This window comes from Amblyraja radiata, unplaced genomic scaffold (genome assembly GCF_010909765.2).
Source record: "Amblyraja radiata isolate CabotCenter1 unplaced genomic scaffold, sAmbRad1.1.pri S89, whole genome shotgun sequence".
Taxonomy (NCBI): domain Eukaryota; kingdom Metazoa; phylum Chordata; class Chondrichthyes; order Rajiformes; family Rajidae; genus Amblyraja; species Amblyraja radiata.
In genome coordinates, this window is record NW_022630172.1 from 8,241,202 (window position 1) to 8,258,870 (window position 17,669).

Genomic DNA, 17,669 nt, shown 5'->3' on the forward strand with positions numbered 1-17,669 from the left:
AGCTCGCCTCCCCTGCCCCGGGTTCCCACATCAGGCCCACCACGGAGGGGGAAGCGTGCAAACGTCACACGGACAGCGTCGGTGGTCGCCCTGCCCAGACACAGGCCCTTCGGCCACTCTCGTCCGTGCTACCCCGGACTTTCTGCAACACAATCTTGCACTGTTCTGTACTGGATATTGCATTTATTACAGCATTTGTCATCACTGTATGTACACTGTTTGCACTGGATATTGCGTTTGTCATCACTGTATGTACACTGTTTGCTCTGGCGGCTGCGTGTGAACGTGAGATTTCATCGCCTCCCGATCGATGTACAGAACAACAAACTAATGAATCATCTGGAACACAGTTCTCCTGGGTTGCTGCAGGCTGAAGCATCAAACTACTACCCTGTTGAGCCCCGTCAGTCAGTCCCACAGCACAGAAACACACAGCTATGCCTATCGAGGCTAGTCCCACATGCCCACGTCTGGCCCCTCACCCTCTCTGCCTTTCCCATTCACGCCTTTAGAAAGGAGATGAGGAGGATTTCTTTAGCCGGAGGGTGGTGAATCTCTGAAATTCATTGTCACAGAAGGCGGTGGAGGCCAAGTCACCGGGTATTGTTTAGATTTTAGAGATACTGCGCGGAAACAGGCCCTTCGGCCCATCGAGTCATGGTCGACCAATGATCACCCCGTATACTAGCTCCATCCTACACAGATTAGGGACAATTTTACAGAAGCCAATTAACCTACAAACCAGCAGGTCTTTGGAGCACCCGGAGAAAATACAATTAACCTACAAACCACGCAGGTCACGGGCAGAACGTGCAAACTCCGTACAGACAGCACCCGTATTCAGGATGGAAACCGGGTCACTGGCGCTGTGAGGCAGCAACTCTACCGCTCCACCACTATCTATCACATCATTTATTGCTCACACCAGCAGAGTTGTGTACAAATGGTTCACATTAATAATGTCAATCTGAGGGGCAACCTTTCCACACAGAGTGTGGTGGGTGTATGGAATGAGCTGCCAGAGGAGGTAGTTGAGGCAGGGACTATCTCAACGTTTAAGAGACACTTGGATAGGACAGGTTTGGAGGGACATGGGCCAAACGCGGGCAGGTGGGATTAATGTAGATGGGGCATGTTGGTCGGGTGGGACTAGTGTAGATGGGGCATGTTGGTCGGGGTGGGACTAGTGTAGATGGGGCATGTTGCTCGGGGTGCGACTAGTGTAGACGGGGCATGTTGGTCGGGGTGGGACTAGTGTAGATGGGGCATGTTGGTCGGGGTGGGACTAGTGTAGATGGGGCATGTTGGTCGGGGCGGGACTAGTGTAGATGGGGCATGTATGTCGGGGTGGGACTAGTGTAGATGGGGCATGTTGGTCGGGATGGGACTAGTGTAGTTGGGGCATGTTGGTCGGGGTGGGACTAGTGTAGATGGGGCATGTTGGTCGGGGTGGGACTAGTGTAGATGGGGCATGTTGGTCGGGGTGGGATTAATGTAGATGGGGCATGTGGTCGGGGTGGGACTACTGTAGACGGGGCATGTTGGTCGGGGTGGGACTAGTGTAGACGGGGCATGTTGGTCGGGGTGGGACTAGTGTAGATGGGGCATGTTGGTCGGGGTGGGACTAGTGTAGATGGGGCATGTTGGTCGGGGTGGGACTAGTGTAGATGGGGCATGTTGGTCGGGGTGGGACTAGTGTAGATGGGGCATGTTGGTCGGGGTGGGACTAGTGTAGATGGGGCATGTTGGTCGGGGTGGGACTAGTGTAGATGGGGCATGTTGGTCGGGGTGGGACTAGTGTAGACGGGGCACGTTGGTCGGGGTGGGACTAGTGTAGACGGGGCACGTTGGTCGGGGTGGGACTAGTGTAGATGGGGCATGTTGGTCGGGGTGGGACTAGTGTAGATGGGGCATGTTGGTCGGGGTGGGACTAGTGTAGATGGGGCTTGTTGGTCGGGGTGGGACTAGTGTAGATGGGGCATGTTGGTCGGGGTGGGACTAGTGTAGATGGGGCATGTTGGTCAATTATTGTCCCACAGACAACTATTGCCCCAGGTGGATATCATGATGTGTGCAACAAACATTGATTGGCCACTGGTGGGCGAAGGGTTAATGTGGTCATTGGCTTGATTGAAGCTGATTAGAACATTGTCAGCTGCTGTGTACAAAATGCGGAGTTGTGGAGTGTCTGAGTGCAGTGGTCCTGGGCTGTGGATGGGAGCAGTGGTCAGTGTAGAGACAGGGAGTCTCCCCTTGTGTCTGATGTGGATCTATATCTCCAGGGCATGAGGTCGGTGAGAACACTATCGCTTTCTACTGAATTGTGTTGCATCTTTGATTAATTCTGCTGACTTTTACTTTCAATTGTTGCCATTTGAAGTGTCCAGGATTTTTAACGATGATTTTTCTCTGGTGCAACTGGAATTGTGTTGTTTCTTTGCTGTATCTCCAAACTAAAAGGATGTTTCCACTAGTGGGAGAGTCTCGCACCAGAGGGCATAGTGTCAGAATAAAAGGATGTATCTTTGAAATCTTATTTGTGGGATTCCCTGCCACAGAGGCCAGTGGAGGCCAAATCACTGGATGGATTGAAGAGAAAGTTAGATAGAGCTCTAGGGGCTAGTGGAGTCAAGGGATATGGGGGGGGGGGGGGGGCAGACACGGGTTATTGATTGGGGATGATCAGCCATGATCGTAATGGATGGTGGTGCTGGCTCGAAGGGCTCGAATGGCCTCCTCCTGCACCTATTTTCTATGTTTACTAAAGTGGTGATACCCTAACCTTATCACAACCGAAATTGAATCTGGCTGATGTAAATGTAGAAACAAAGACCTGTAGATGCTGCGTTATACCAAAGATAGACACATTGCTGGAGTAACTCAGTGGGTCAGGCAGCATCTCTGGGGAAACAAGAGATTTTGGGATGGGACAAAAGGGTTCTTACCCAAAATATCACCTTTTTTCCAGAGATGGTGCCTGACCTGCTGAGTTTCTCCAGCACTCTTATCATGGTCTCCCCATCCCACTACTCGTAACAAGGACAGAGTCCCCATGTCCCCCATTGCAGGCAGTGAAGAAAGCTTTATAACAAGAAGAATCGAATAGAGGAGCAAAGAGGTCCTTCTGCAGTTGTACAGGGCCCTGGTGAGACCACACCTGGAGTATTGTGTACAGTTCTGGTCACCTAATTTGAGGAAGGACATTCTTGCTATTGAGGGAGCCCAGCGTAGGTTCACCAGGTTAATTCCTGGGATGGCGGGACTGCCATATGCTGAGAGAATGGAGCGGCTGGGCTTGTACACTCTGGAGTTTAGAAGGATGAGAGGGTATCTCATTGAAACATATAAGATTGTTAAGGGTTTGGACACACTAGAGTCAGGAAACATGTTCCCGATGTTGGGCGAGTCCAGAACCAGGGGCCACAGTTTAAGAACGGAGACGAGGAAACACTTTTTCTCACAGAGAGTTGTGAGTGTAGAATTCTCTGCCTCAGAGGGCGGTGGAGGCCGGTTCTCTGGATACTTTCAAGAGAGAGCTAGATAGGGCTCTTAAAGATAGCGGAGTCAGCGGATATGGGGAGAAAGCAGGAACGGGGAACTGATTGGGGATGATCAGCCGTGATCACATTGAATGGTGGTGCTGGCTCGAAGGGCCGAATGGCCTCTACTCCTGCACCTGTTGCCTATTTTCCTCACCTTCCACCGTCACATACGACAGATAATCCTCCAACATTTCGCCACCTCCAACGGGATCCCAACATTGGCCACATCCTCCCATTCTCCAATTCCAGTGTTTTCTCCCTCCTTCCCAGCTCTCCCACAGCCGACTGTCTCTGCCTCTTCCCTCCTCTATCCCGCACCCCCCCATCCCAACATCAGTCTGAAGAAGGGTCTCCACCTGAAACGTCACCTATTCCTTCTCTCCATAGAGGCTGCCTCACCCGCTGAGTTACTCCAGCATTTTTGTCCACCTTTGATTCTTCCAGCATCTGCAGTTCTTTCTTAATCCACACGGTGGGAGTGTTGACCACAAACTGGATGGGCCTGCAGTGCGGGGGATCACCACACGGTGGGAGTGTTGACCACAAACTGGATGGGCCTGCAGTGCGGGGGATCACCACACGGTGGGAGTGTTGACCACAAACTGGAGCGACCTGTTGTGTGAATTCACTGCACATTGGGAGTTGCTGTCTACAAATTAGATAGAAACATAGACAATAGGTGCAGGAGTAGGCCATTCGGCCCTTCGATCCTGCACCATTCGCCATTCAATATGATCATGGCTGATCTTCCAACTCAGTATCCTGCACCTGCCTTCTCTCCATACCCCCTGATCCCTTTAGCCACAAGGGCCACATCTAACTCCCTCTTAAATATAGCCAATGAACTGTGTGGCCTCAACTACCTTCTGTGGCAGAGAATTCCACAGATTCACCACTCTCTGTGTGGGAAAAAAAATGTTTTTCTCATCTCGGTCCTAAAAGATTTCCCCCTTATCCTTAAAACTTGATGATGGAGTTCACACCGCGACTGGCTACGCAGTCATGAGTATAGAGTGAGTACAGCACGGAGCTGAGCACTCATTAGTATAGAGTGAGTACAGCAGGGGGATGAGCACTCATTAGTATAGAGTGAGTACAGCAGGGGGCTGAGCCCCCTTGTTCTGGACTTCCCCAACATCGGGAACAATCTTCCTGCACCTAGCCTGTCCAACCCCTTAAGAATTTTGTAAGTTTCTATAAGATCCCCCCTCAATCTTCTAAATTTTAGCGAGTACAAGCCGAGTCTAGCCAGTCTTTCTTCATATGAAAGTCCTGACATCCCAGGAATCAGTCTGGTGAACCTTCTCTGTACTCCCTCTATGGCCAGAATGTCTTTCCTCAGATTAGGAGACCAAAACTGTACGCAATACTCCAGGTGTGGTCTCACCAAGACCCTGTACGGGCGGATGTGGGTGGTTTCGGGCGGGTGAGGGTGGTTTCGGGTGGGTGTGGGTGGTTTAGGGGCCGGTGAGGGTGGTTTCGGGCGGGTGAGGGTGGTTTCGGGCGGGTGAGGGTGGTTTCGGGCGGGTGAGGGTGGTTTCGGGCGGGTGAGGGTGGTTGCGGGCGGGTGTGGGTGGTTTCGGGTGGTTTAGGGGCGGGTGAGGGTGGTTTCGGGCGGATGAGGGTGGTTTCGGGCGGGTGAGGGTGGTTTCGGGCGGGTGAGGGTGGTTTCGGGCGGGTGAGGGTGGTTTTGGGTGGGTGTGGGTGGTTTAGGCGCAGGTGAGGGTGGTTTCGGGCGGGTGAGGGTGGTTTCGGGCGGGTGTTGGTGGGTGAGGGTGGTTTCGGGGCGGGTGAGGGTGGTTTAGGGGCGGGTGAGGGTGGGTGAGGGTGGTTTCGGGCGGGTGAGGGTGGTTTCGGGTGGGTGAGGGTGGTTTCGGGCGAGTGAGGGTGGTTTCGGACGGGTGTGGGTGGATGAGGATGGTTTAGGGGCGGGTGAGGGTGGTTTAGGGGCGGGTGAGGGTGGCTTAGGGGCGGGTGTGGGTGGTTTGGGGCCGGTGAGGGTTGTTTCGGGCGGGTGAGGGTGGTTTCGGTGGGTGAGGGTGGTTTTGGGTGGGTGTGGGTAAATAAATCACAAACCATACGTAAGTAAGTAAGTAAATTTTATTTATATAGCACGTTTAAATCAACTTGCGTTGAAATCAAAGTGCTTTACATAAAATAAATAATTAAGTTTCCGTACATCCATAGAAAAAATTAAAAATAAGAAAAAATGACAACACATTATAGAATTCAACATGAACGTCCCCTCACAACAGAATCAACGTTTTCCACTTTGGGGAAAGGCATCAAAAAGTTAAGTCCTCGTCCTCTGTGAATCACCCGAGGTCGGGGCTGATTTGTGGCTTCCACAGCCAGGCCGATGTTTTCAGGGACTCTTGCCGGGAAGCTGGAACTCCGCCGTCTGGTGAACACTCCTCAGCGGCTTGGAAATGTCTGGAGCGGCCGCTCCCTCCCTGGACACCGCGGCATCTGAAGTCGACAGGCCGCGCTGGCTGGAGCTCCGTCTCTGGCGATCTCGGCAACAGATCCCAGGCACCGCGGTGTTTTAAATCCAGCGCCGCCCACCCGCGGCTGGAAGCTCCGCAGACCGCAGTTCCTCGGATGTTGGAGTCAGCGGCCACAGCACTCCAGAGCTCACCGCACGGCGACCCGGTAAGGCATCGCCCACTCCATGATGGTGTCCCAGCGTTGTGCCGCCACCGAAGCTGTTGTCCCAGCCGGTCCCGACAGGAAACTCCGCTCCAGTCCGATGGTAGGCCGTGGGTTTTGAATTACATTTTACTCAGATGCAAGCCAAGAAATGAATGAATGAAAACTTTATTGTCATTCAGATATACACCTAGACACAGTGCACCTTGAACGAAATTTCGTTGCATTTGACTCTCCAAATCAGGTAAATAGTAAAAGTAAAAGTGGTAGGTGCGTCCACAATAATGCCTCATGAGCATGGTTCTGTAAAATAAATATATATAAAAAGTTTTTAAAAAGTGTCGATATTTAAAAAGTTCTAGCCTCGGTTTTGTTGATTGTTCAGTAATCTTATGGCCTGGGGGATGAAGCTGTTGCAGAACCTGGTTGTCCCGCTCTTCATGCTGCGGTACCTCCCCCCAGAGTTAAGCAGTATAAAGTCCAAATTGTGGGTGTGTGGGGGCTCTGGTAATGCCCTTAGCTCTAATCAGACAGCGCTTGTACCCCATGTCCATGACGGAAGGAAGAGAAGTCCCAATGTTTTTTTCCGCTGTCCTCACCACTCTCTGAAGGCACTTCCAGTCCGCAGTTCTACAGCTGCCGCACCACGTAGAGATGCAGCTGATCATGACCGACTCAATTGTGCTTCTGTAGAAAGTGGCGAGGATGGGAGGGTGGATGTGTAAACTTCTCAACCTGCGGAGGAAGTACAACCGCTGCTGTGCCCGTTTTGCCAGAGATGTAATGTTTGTGGACCAGTTTAAGGTGTCCGTTATATGCACCCCCAGGAACTTGATCCTTTTCACCTGCTCCACTGCTGATTTGTTAATGCAAAGTGGAGTGTGACTGGGCTGAATTTTCCTTCTGAAATCGACGACAATCTCCTTGGTTTTGTTCACATTTAGGAGAAGGTTGTTGCTGCTGCACCAGCTCACCAGCTGTTCCACCTCCTCTCTATATGCCTGGTCGTCGTTGTTGCGGATGAGGCCCACTACTGTTGTGTCATCCGCGTATTTGATGATATGGTTAGTAGTGGACCTGGCGACACAGTCATGTGTCATCAATGTAAAGAGCAGCGGACTCAGGACACAGCCCTGAGGGGAGCCGGTGCTCAGTGTGATGACCGAGGAGGTGTTCTTCCCCACCCGCACAGACTGGGGTCTTTCAGAAAGGAAATCCAGGATCCAGTTGCATAGTATAGTATTGAAACCTAGGGGTGCCAGTTTGCTCACCAGATGCTGGGGGATTATCGTTTTAAATGCTGAGCTGAAATGGCATCATTGTTAGTTGTTAATTGGACATAATCAACCTCAGCAAATTGACAATATCCTATTGAAAGACAGTGGGTGTTTAAGCTGTCAGGCCATTTTATTATTTGCCAAAATATACATCTCCATAGCATAATGATAGAAAACTTTTCTACACATCACTCATAAGTCTGGAGATTTTTTTAATGACACATTTAGCTTCAGAAGCATTTACTTTTTGCATGTACAAACCCACTTCAGAAACATGGGCGATTTAAAAATTTTACAGCCAGATTTATCACTTCGGAAACTTGTTAGATACCAAAGGAACCAAGAAAAAACACAAATAATGCCTCGCTGTTGATGAAATGCAGTGAGCAAAGACGATAATTCCCAATATTTTAAATCTCGATATCTGCACGGCCAATGTTCGCCAAGCACTTTAGCTGTTGTTGTTCCTTCAGCTCTCGCTTCTCTTTACTTTCATTTCGCTTCACTTTTGGAATTCTGAAGAAGGATAGATGTCACTCACGGTTACCCCGACTTCCACAATTATCTACAGCACAAAAATTCGCCATTTTGGCAGTTGTTAACAGGTAGGAAAGTTATGCGTTTCATTTATTAACAACATATACTGGAAGCTGCGATGTCCTCCAGATGGATTGAGCGACTCCGTGCGTCATGCCCTTTGACCCGGTGACCTTGTGTGCAACCCCCCTATACACACACACACACACACACACTCAGACACACACTCTCAGACACACACACACTCTCAGCCACACACACACTCTGACACACACTCTCACTCACGCACGCACTCTCACACACGCACACACTCATGCACACTCTAACTCACGCACACACTCACGCACGCACTCTCAGACACACACACACACGCACACACACACACACACACACACACACACACACAGACTCACACACACACACAGACTCACTTACTCACACACACACAGACTCAATCACTCACACACACACAGACTCAATCACACACACACAGACTCACTCGCACAGACTCACACAGTCACACACTCACAGTCACACACACACAGTCACTCACACACTGACACACACACACACACACAACCAATACTAAAATGCCAAGTAACTTCAGAAAGTGGTAAAAGGGGATGGTGACACAATCACCACATGGTCAGATCATTGCAGAACACCACCTGAACAGCATCATACAGCAGACTCCTCATGGCAACGGAGGTAGACAGGACAATGCACATTGCATAAATAATGCTTCAATTGACTACAACAAGTCTGAAATCAATTTCTCAACAACATAAGCACAAACAGATACTTTTCTTATCCAAAATATATTGTTTTTTTCTCCTTGTAACAAAGATAACATTGTCATTGATAATTTGAGGGAATCTGTGCTGCATTAAGGATGTCTTCATGCACTTTACCTGTAGGCTTGTGCCTTCTTTGATACCACACCACTGCCAGTACAATGACGAGGAGAAGAGCCAGGCCTCCGATAATTACAACAGATCTGATAATGAAAGTGTAATTCCCTGTCAAAATAATAAACACAGAGTTCACATTTGTAGAATAAATGCGCATCATTCAAAAGCTCCCACAAAGACCAGGCATTAACCACACTGACTAATTTAGATCACGTCTTGAGTTTAACTTGTGATCCAGATAAACTGAGACACAAAGGTACTGCAGGTGATAGTTTACCAATAAACGACACAAGGTGTTGGAGAAACTCAGCAGGTTAGGCAGGTGACATTTCGGGTCACATCCCTTTAGTCTGAAGTATGGTCCCAACCCAAAACCTCACCTATTCATGTTCTCCAGCGATTCCGGCTGACCCGTTGAGTTACTCCAGCACATTGTGTATTTTTTCCCCAGATTAATTGACCTTACTTAAAAACATAGACACATAGAAAATAGGTGCAGGAGTAGAGGCCATTCGGCCCTTCGAGCCTGCACCATTCGCCATTCGATATGATCATGGCTGATCATCCAACTCGGTCTCCTGTACCTGCCTTCTCTCCATACCCCCTGATCCCTTTAGCCACAAGGGCCACATCTAACTCCCTCTTAAATATAGCCAATGAACTGTGGCCTCAACTACCTTCTGTGGCAGAGAATTCCAGAGATTCACCACTCTCTGTGTGAAAAATATTTTCCTCATCTCGGTCCTAAAAGATTTCCCCCTTATCCTTAAACTATGACCCGTTGTTCTGGACTTCCCCAACATCGGGAACAATCTTCCTGCATCTAGCCTGTCCAACCCCATAAGAATTTTGTAAGTTTCTATAAGATCCCTCCTCAATCTTCTAAATTCTAGCGAGTACAAGCCGAGTACAAAGATCAGAGAGCCACAAATTGCCTCAGTAGCCATCAGTTAGAGACTGTAAACATTCACACAAGTTTCTATTTCTTGGTTACAATCTGCTGACATTTCTCAGGCAGGAGATGGGAGCTGATGGTTGGCTGATAAAGTAGCTGATTTAGCTGTGATACTTCCCATTGTACAGTGGACAAATGTCTATCATAGTCTAAGCCTGGAACAATGGTTGAATGAGCACTGCTGACAACAGAGTGGACATTGGCCTTGTGCTTCAATCCTCTCTAACCAGGAGCACAAGAACTGTAAATGTCAGAAATATTCAGCCGTTTGAGCAGTATCTGTGAAGAGGGAAATAAGTGAGTTCATGTTTTGTCAGATTCAAAGAAAGGATCTTTGACAATAGACAATAGACAATAGGTGCAGGAGTTGGCCATTCAGCCCCTCGAGCCAACACTCAACATTTATTAACAAGACAAAGTCCACATACAAACAAGATATACAAATCACACAGCAGCTGTCAGCATCACATCAGATCATCCTCGAATTCTGTCAGAGAAGCATCACATTTACAGGCACCCACGCAAGCTCATCATATTTAATCCAACTTAATATATAATCACCCGTTATGTTAAACCTTCACTTGTATGTCACTAGAATAACTTATTTTGTCATTGATGGCCACTATGTATGTACTTATACACAGTCACACACATGTCTGTATATATGGTTCCAAATACACTTATAGAATCCCAATCGAACTCCTCCCCTCCACTGGGGCTATGGAGAAATTGTGTCCTTAATCAGTCTTGGCAGTTGTAGTAATACCGGTGTCCACATAATGTTGAAAGCATCCGTCCTCAACTGTAGTTTAGCTGTTATACTTTCCATCATATATACACTTTTCAATCTTTCCCTCCCTCCACCCACTGTTGAACATTTGGTGGCTTTACATTTCTCCATAACTCTGTAATCGTCTTCTTTGCAATCAACAGCAACACCCCAAGCAAGCATGTGTGACACGCTAGAATTTAGAAGATTGAGGGGGGATCTTATAGAAACTTACAACATTCTTAAGGGGTTGGACAGGCTAACTGCAGGAAGATTGTTCCCGATGTTGGGGAAGTCCAGAACAAGGGGTCACAGTTTAAGGATAAGAGGGAAATCTTTTAGGACCGAGATGAGAAAATCATTTTTTACACAGAGAGTGGTGAATCTGTGGAATTCTCTGCCACAGAAGGTAGTTGAGGCCACAGTTCATTGGCTATATTTAAGCGGGAGTTAGATGTGGCCATTGTGGCTAAAGGTGATCAGGGGGTATGGAGAGAAGGCAGGTACAGGATACTGAGTTGGATGATCAGTCCAGTTATGCGGAAGTCTTCAGGTCTGAAGAATGGTCTTGAAACGAAACGTCACCCATTCTCTTCAGTTATGCTGCATGTCCCAATGTGTTACTCCAGCTTTTTGTGTCCAAGTTCGGTTAAAACAGTGTATCTGGTGTTTTGTGCGTGGGAGCTTGTGTGCGTTCCGCAAGCAACCCGATGGTAATGATAAAAGGTGCTTATTGTTGTCAAGGTGGGGGGGGGGGGGGGGGATTGTGCGGAGATAAAAATGGTTCGTTGTCATGCACCCTTGTCATTCGTGTGAATGTGTGTGCGCCCCCTCTATGTTTTAAATGCGATTTATGCCCTGTCTGTCCCCGCGGCCGGGGAGGGGGTGAATCACCCGGTGTGGGTTTCAGGGTCCGGGGGTCGGGGGGTCGGGGCGTGGGACAGACGGCCCGGGGCATAGTAAATGCGGAACGCACACAAGCTCCCACGCTCAAAACACCAGCATCTGTAAACTGTTTTAACCAAAGAGTAACTCCGCGGCACACGCAGCATCTCTGGATCGTATGAATGGGTGATATTTCGTGTCCAGACCATTCTTCAGAACTGAAGCCTGGGTCAGAAGAGTTTCGACCATAAGCGCTACTCATTCCTTCTCTCCAGCGATACTGCCTGTCCCGCTGAGTCATTCCAGCATGTTGTGTCTATCTTTGCTGTTAGTGCCAGTTTCCCAAATTCCATAACCGCTCTACATAAGTGGGTGAGAGAGGGAAGGGGGGGGGGGGGGGAGAGAGAAGTGAGAGAGAGGGGGGAGAAAGAGAAGGGATGGAGTGAAGGGAGAGAGAGGGGGGAGTGGAGTGAGGGGGGAGACGGGTGAGAGAGAGAAGAGGGAAGAGACAGATAAGGAGAGAGAAGGGAGAGAGGGGGAGAGGAGGGGGAGATAGGAAGAGAGAGAAGGGAAATTAGAGGGGGAAGAGAGAAGGGCAGAGAGAATAGAAGGGAGGGAGCGAAGGGAGCGAGCGAAGGGAGAGAGAGGGGGCAGGGAGAGAAAAGGGGAGAGAAAAGGGGTAGAGAGAGAGAGAGGGGAGAGAAAGATAAGGGTAGAGGGAGAGGGGGAGAGAGGAGGCGGAAAGAGAGGAGGAAAGAGAGAAGAGAGAGACGTGGGATTCTGGACCAATTGCAGACAGATCCCGCCCCCCGTTAACGTTGTGAGATTCAAAAATCACAAATGCTCTTGAGACAAATTCAGACAAAGAAGTGTTTTTATTAATTTCATATTCTGCAGAATAGGTGCCTCTCCTCTGATGTCCTCTAAGGCACACCGAGGCTCGGCATGTCTTCTATCTTTATACATTTCTTTTCATTATTATCACATTCTCATCTCTCCCCATTGAGCTTCTTCCAATCATAACATAAAGCCCAGATTCCCACGAGAACGTCGTGGAACGCCCACCCAACGTCAAAGGCACCTCCCATATCATGCATCGCATGTGCATTTAAATTAGGCATCTTGTCATAGTGGGTGTGAGTACATATTCATAGAATCTTATCACGCAAGCGCAGTACAGAATGCCCCTCCCCCAGTTATCGTTATGTTCTTGTCTGACTGTGGTTATCTTCTGACTCTCATCCTTGAAATGTCACCATCTGTACTTGCTGCTATTATCTAGAATTTCTCTCTGTTCTTTATATTGTTACTTTCTATTCTACCAGCAGTCTGGCTTCTGCTGACACCTTATTTCTTTCTAAGTTATATTTCTATCCCTAGTCTAAATCAACCATCCCTATTAACCCTTCTCTCACAACGTCATGCCCGTTATTTCACTTTTCTGTTGAGCGGCATTCGTTCCGTTGGCTTGTAGGCGACGCCGTCTTTCGGATTAGTTGGTGTTTCGTCAATGTAGCCATTCGGTCAGTTTGCTTTTAGGCGACGCAGCCTTTTCGTTAGTTGGCTTTTAGGCGTCCCGGCCTTTCGGTTAGTTTGCATTTAGCCGTCTCACCCTTCGTTTCCATTCGGCTATTTGGCGTTTCGGTTTCGTTTCCATTCGGTTATTTGACTTCCACTTCTTTGCTTTGGATTCTTGTCCGTTGACCCCACGTCCGGGTATCCTATGACTATGCCTCTGTGTCTCAATGCCTCTATGACTCAAACACTATGGCTCTCTAACACTAAGGCTCAATGTCTATGCGATATGGCTATACGGCACAATTTCCATAGCTCTATGACGATGACCATTATGATTCTATGACTGTGCTTCCACGGCAACAAGACTCTAACTATGACTATGTATCTATGCCTTTGACTATGACTATAGCTTTATGGCTGTCTCTATGACTGTATGACTCTTTATCTCTATTTCTCTACCACTATGACTATCCCTATGTCTCGATGTCTCCATGTCTCCCTGCCCCTATGTATCTGTGACTCCATGAGTCTATGATTATGAGTATGTCTCTATGTTTCTATATCTCTATGTCTCTGTATCTCTGTGTCGCCATGACGCTGTGACTGTTATCTGTCTCTGTGTCTCTGTGTCTCTGTGATTGTACTGTGGTTATGTGACCCTTTGACTCTGTGTCTCTGTGTCTCTATGTCTCTGTGACTCTCTGACTGTGACTCTTTGACTCTGTGACAGTGAATGTGACGTTGTCCCGTATCTCTTTGTCTCTGTGTCTCTATCACTATGACTATAACTCTGTTTCTATGAATCTGTGTATCTGTGTCTCTATATCTCTATGTCTCTATGTATCTATGTATCTGGTCTCTGGTCTCTATGCCTCTATGACTATGACTGTATGTCTCTGTCTCTATGTCTCTGTGTCTCTGGTCTATGTGCCTCTATGTCTCTATGACTATGACTGTAAGTCTATGTCTATATGTCCCTATGTCTCTGTGCCTCTGTGCCTCTGTGTCTCCGTGTCTCCGTGTCTCTGTTTCTCTGTGTCTCTATGTCTATATGTCTCTATGTATCTGTGTCTCTGTGTCTCTATGTCTCTCTGAATATAATTATGTAACTCTATGATTATGACTATGGCTATGGCTGTATGACCATGACTTTGTGTCTCTCTGTCTATGACTATGGCTATTACTATGTCTCTATTGCTCCATAGCTCTATGCCTCTATGTCTCTATGTCCCTATGTCTCTTTGACTCAAAGTCTCTATGACTCTCTGACACTAAGTATCTGTGGCTATGGCTATACGTCTCTATCTCCATAGATCTGTGACTATGACCCTTATGACTTTACGACGGTGTTGCTACGGCGCTGTGGCTCTCTAACTATTCTTGCACAATTACTCTACGACTATGACTCCATGGCTCCATTGTTATGCGCCTCTATGGCGCCATGACTATTAGCTCCATACCTCCATCACAGGTAACGCCAACATCTTCGGCGTGCGTGCAATCGTGATCCTCCCATCCTGAGAAGGAACAGGCCGACAAGAACATTTCGGAACCTTTGCAGGCAACCTGGTCCATCCAGATCTTCCCACTGCCTGCCCCAAAACTGCCACCCTTTAGTGCAGCGTTGGCCGACGGGCATCCAACTTGTCGGCAAACGACATTCGCATCTTTGATATCCCAATCATCGTCACAAACCGTTCCCCAAATATCATTGTAGACGATTTCTACTCTTCCAGAGCATTTACTTCCGTCCACCAATCTCACGTCCACATCTGGAATTAAATGTATGGATAACTCCTTGAGGATTGCCTTTAGTTTGAGTGTTGTTTTACCAATTTTACAGAATAAAAGTACGTTCCTTTTAAAAAAGACGAGGGGGAATTCCTTTGTTCAGAAAGGTATGAATCTGTAGAATTCCTTACCACAGTTGACTGTGGAGGCCTGTTCAGTGGATAGTTTTAAAGCGGAGAATAATAGATTCTTGATTTGTAAGGGTTTCAGGGATCCCAGGAAATGGTTAAGTGGGTTAAAATATGTTGAACATTTGAAGGCACTAGACCTGTATTAGCTGGAGTTTAGAAGGATGAATGGGAACCTCATTGAAACTTACCGAATAGTGAAAGGCCTGGATAGAGCGAATGTGGAGAGGATGTTTTCACCGGTGGGAGTCTATGACCAGAAGCCATAGACTCAGAATAAAAAGATGTATCTTAAGAAAGGAGATGAGAAGGAATGTATTTTGTCAGAGAGAGTTGAATCTGTGGAATTCATTGCCACAGAAGGCTGTGGATGTCAAGAAAATGGATATATTTAAGGCAGCGTTTGACAGATTTTTGATTAGTATGGGTGTCAGAGGTTATGAGGCGATGGCAGGGGAATGGGGTTGAAATATATTTATAGTACAGCCATGATGGGCCAAATCGCTTAATTATGCTATGAGAACTGATGTTCGTGATCCAAGGAATACATGACTGTACGGCTATGAATATGATATATGACTTGGAGCATATGATTATTGCTTTGTGACTGTGGCTCTGTGACTGTGGCTCTGTGACTGTGGCTCTCTGACTGTGGCTCTGTGATTGGTGCTCTGCGTGGCTCTCCGACTGTGGTTCTGTGACTGGGGCTCTGACTGTGGCTCTCTGACTGTGGCTCTGTTTCTCTGTGTCTCTATTTCTATATGTCTATATGTCTCTGTGTCTCTGTGTCTCTATGTCTCTCTGAATATAATTCTGTAACTCTATGATTATGACTATGGCTATGGCTGTATGACCATGACTTTGTGTCTCTCTGTCTATGACTATAGTTATTACTATGTTTCTATTGCTCCATAGCTCTATGCCTCTATGTCTCTATGTCCCTATGTCTCTTTGACTCAAAGTCTCTATGACTCTCTGACCTTAAGTCTCTGTGGCTATGGCTATACGTCTCTATCTCCATAAATCTGTGACTATGAACCTTATGACTTTACGACGGTGTTGCTACGGCGCTGTGGCTCTCTAACTATTCTTGCACAATTACTCTACGACTATGACTCCATGGCTCCATTGTTATGCGCCTCTATGGCGCCATGACTATTAGCTCCATACCTCCATCACAGGTAACGCCAACATCTTCGGCGTGCGTGCAATCGTGAACCTCCCATCCTGAGAAGGAACAGGCCGACAAGAACATTTCGGAACCATTGCAGGCAACCTGGTCCATCCAGATCTTCCCACTGCCTGCCACAAAACTGCCATCCTCTTGTGTAGCGTTGGCCGACGGGCATCCAACTTGTCGGCAAACGACATTCGCATCTTTGATATCCCAATCATCGTCACAAACCGTTCCCCAAATATCATTATGGAGGATTTCCACTCTTCCAGAGCATTTACTTGCGTCCACCAATCTCACGTCCACATCTGGAATTAAATGTATGGATAACTCCTTGAGGATTGCTTTTAGTTTGAGTGTAGTTTTACCAATTTTACAGAATAAAAGTACGTTCCTTTAAAAAAAGGAGACGAGGGGGAATTCCTTTGTTCAGAAAGGTATGAATCTGTAGAATTGCTTACCACCGTTGACTGTGGAGGCCAGTTCAGTGGATAGTTTTAAAGCGGAGTTTGATAGATTCTTGATTTGTAAGGGTTTCAGGGATCCCCAGGAAATGGTTAAGTGGGTTAAAATATGTTTAACATTTGAAGGTACTAGACCTGTATTAGCTGGAGTTTAGAAGGATGAGTGGGTACCTCATTGAAACTTACCAACTAGTGAAAGGCCTGGATAGAGCGAATGTGGAGAGGATGTTTTCACCGGTGGGAGAGTCTATGACCAGAAGCCATACTCAGAATAAAAATATGTATCTTAAGAAAGGAGATGAGAAGGAATGTATTTTGTCAGAGAGAGGTGAATCTGTGGAATTCATTGCCGCAGAAGGCTGTGGATGTCAAGATAATGGATATATATAAGGCAGCGTTTGACAGATTATTTGATTAGTAAGGGTGTCAGTGGTTATGAGGCGATGGCAGGGGAACGGGGTTGAAATATAATTATTGTACAGCCATGATGGGCCAAATCGCTTAATTATGCTATGAGAACTGATGTTCGTGATCCAAGGAATACATGACAGTACGGATATGAATATGATATATGACTTGAAACATATGATTATTGCTTTGTGACTGTGGCTCTGTGACTGTGGCTCTGCGAATGTGGCTGTGACTGTGGCTCTGTGACTGTGGCTCTGTGACTGTGGCTCTGTGACTGTGGCTCAGTGACTGTGGCTCTGTGACTGGGGCTCTGTGACTGGGGCTCTGTGGCTGTGGCTGTCTGACGGTGGCTCTCTGACTGTGGCTCTCTGACTGTGGCTCTGTTTCTCTGTGTCTCTATGTCTATATGTCTATATGTCTATATGTCTCTATGTATCTGTGTCTCTGTGTCTCTATATCTCTGAATATAGTTCTGTAACTCTATGATTATGACTATGGCTATGGCTGTATGACCATGACTTTGTGTCTCTCTGTCTATGACTATAGTTATTACTATGTCTCTATTGCTCCATAGCTCTATGCCTCTATGTCTCTATGTCCCTATGTCTCTTTGACTCAAAGTCTCTATGACTCTCTGACACTAAGTCTCTGTGACTAT

The 17,669-nt window shown here is 47.4% G+C and overlaps 1 protein-coding gene across 1 annotated transcript; it reads right to left on the reverse strand.

Annotated features, from left to right (window-relative positions):
• Positions 1-14,355: 14,355 nt before the first annotated feature.
• LOC116969623 (scavenger receptor cysteine-rich type 1 protein M130-like) lies at positions 14,356-16,440 on the reverse strand. The gene is made up of 2 exons (XM_033016449.1): positions 16,133-16,440; positions 14,356-14,815 (listed from the first exon to the last, which is right to left on the reverse strand). The coding sequence occupies exons 1-2, from the start codon at positions 16,245-16,247 to the stop codon at positions 14,475-14,477; spliced, it is 456 nt and encodes a 151-aa protein (XP_032872340.1). The 5' UTR covers positions 16,248-16,440; the 3' UTR covers positions 14,356-14,474.
• Between the last annotated feature and the right edge of the window lie 1,229 nt (positions 16,441-17,669).

Excerpts from the sequence above, each read along its gene's own strand:
- LOC116969623 (XM_033016449.1), bottom strand. The coding sequence starts at position 16,247 with ATGGACCAGGTTGCCTGCAATGGTTCCGAAATGTTCTTGTCGGCCTGT. Across the intron at positions 14,816-16,132 it reads TGGCGTTACCTGTGATGGAG|ATGTGGACGTGAGATTGGTG; the intron begins GTATGGAGCTAA and ends ATTTAATTCCAG.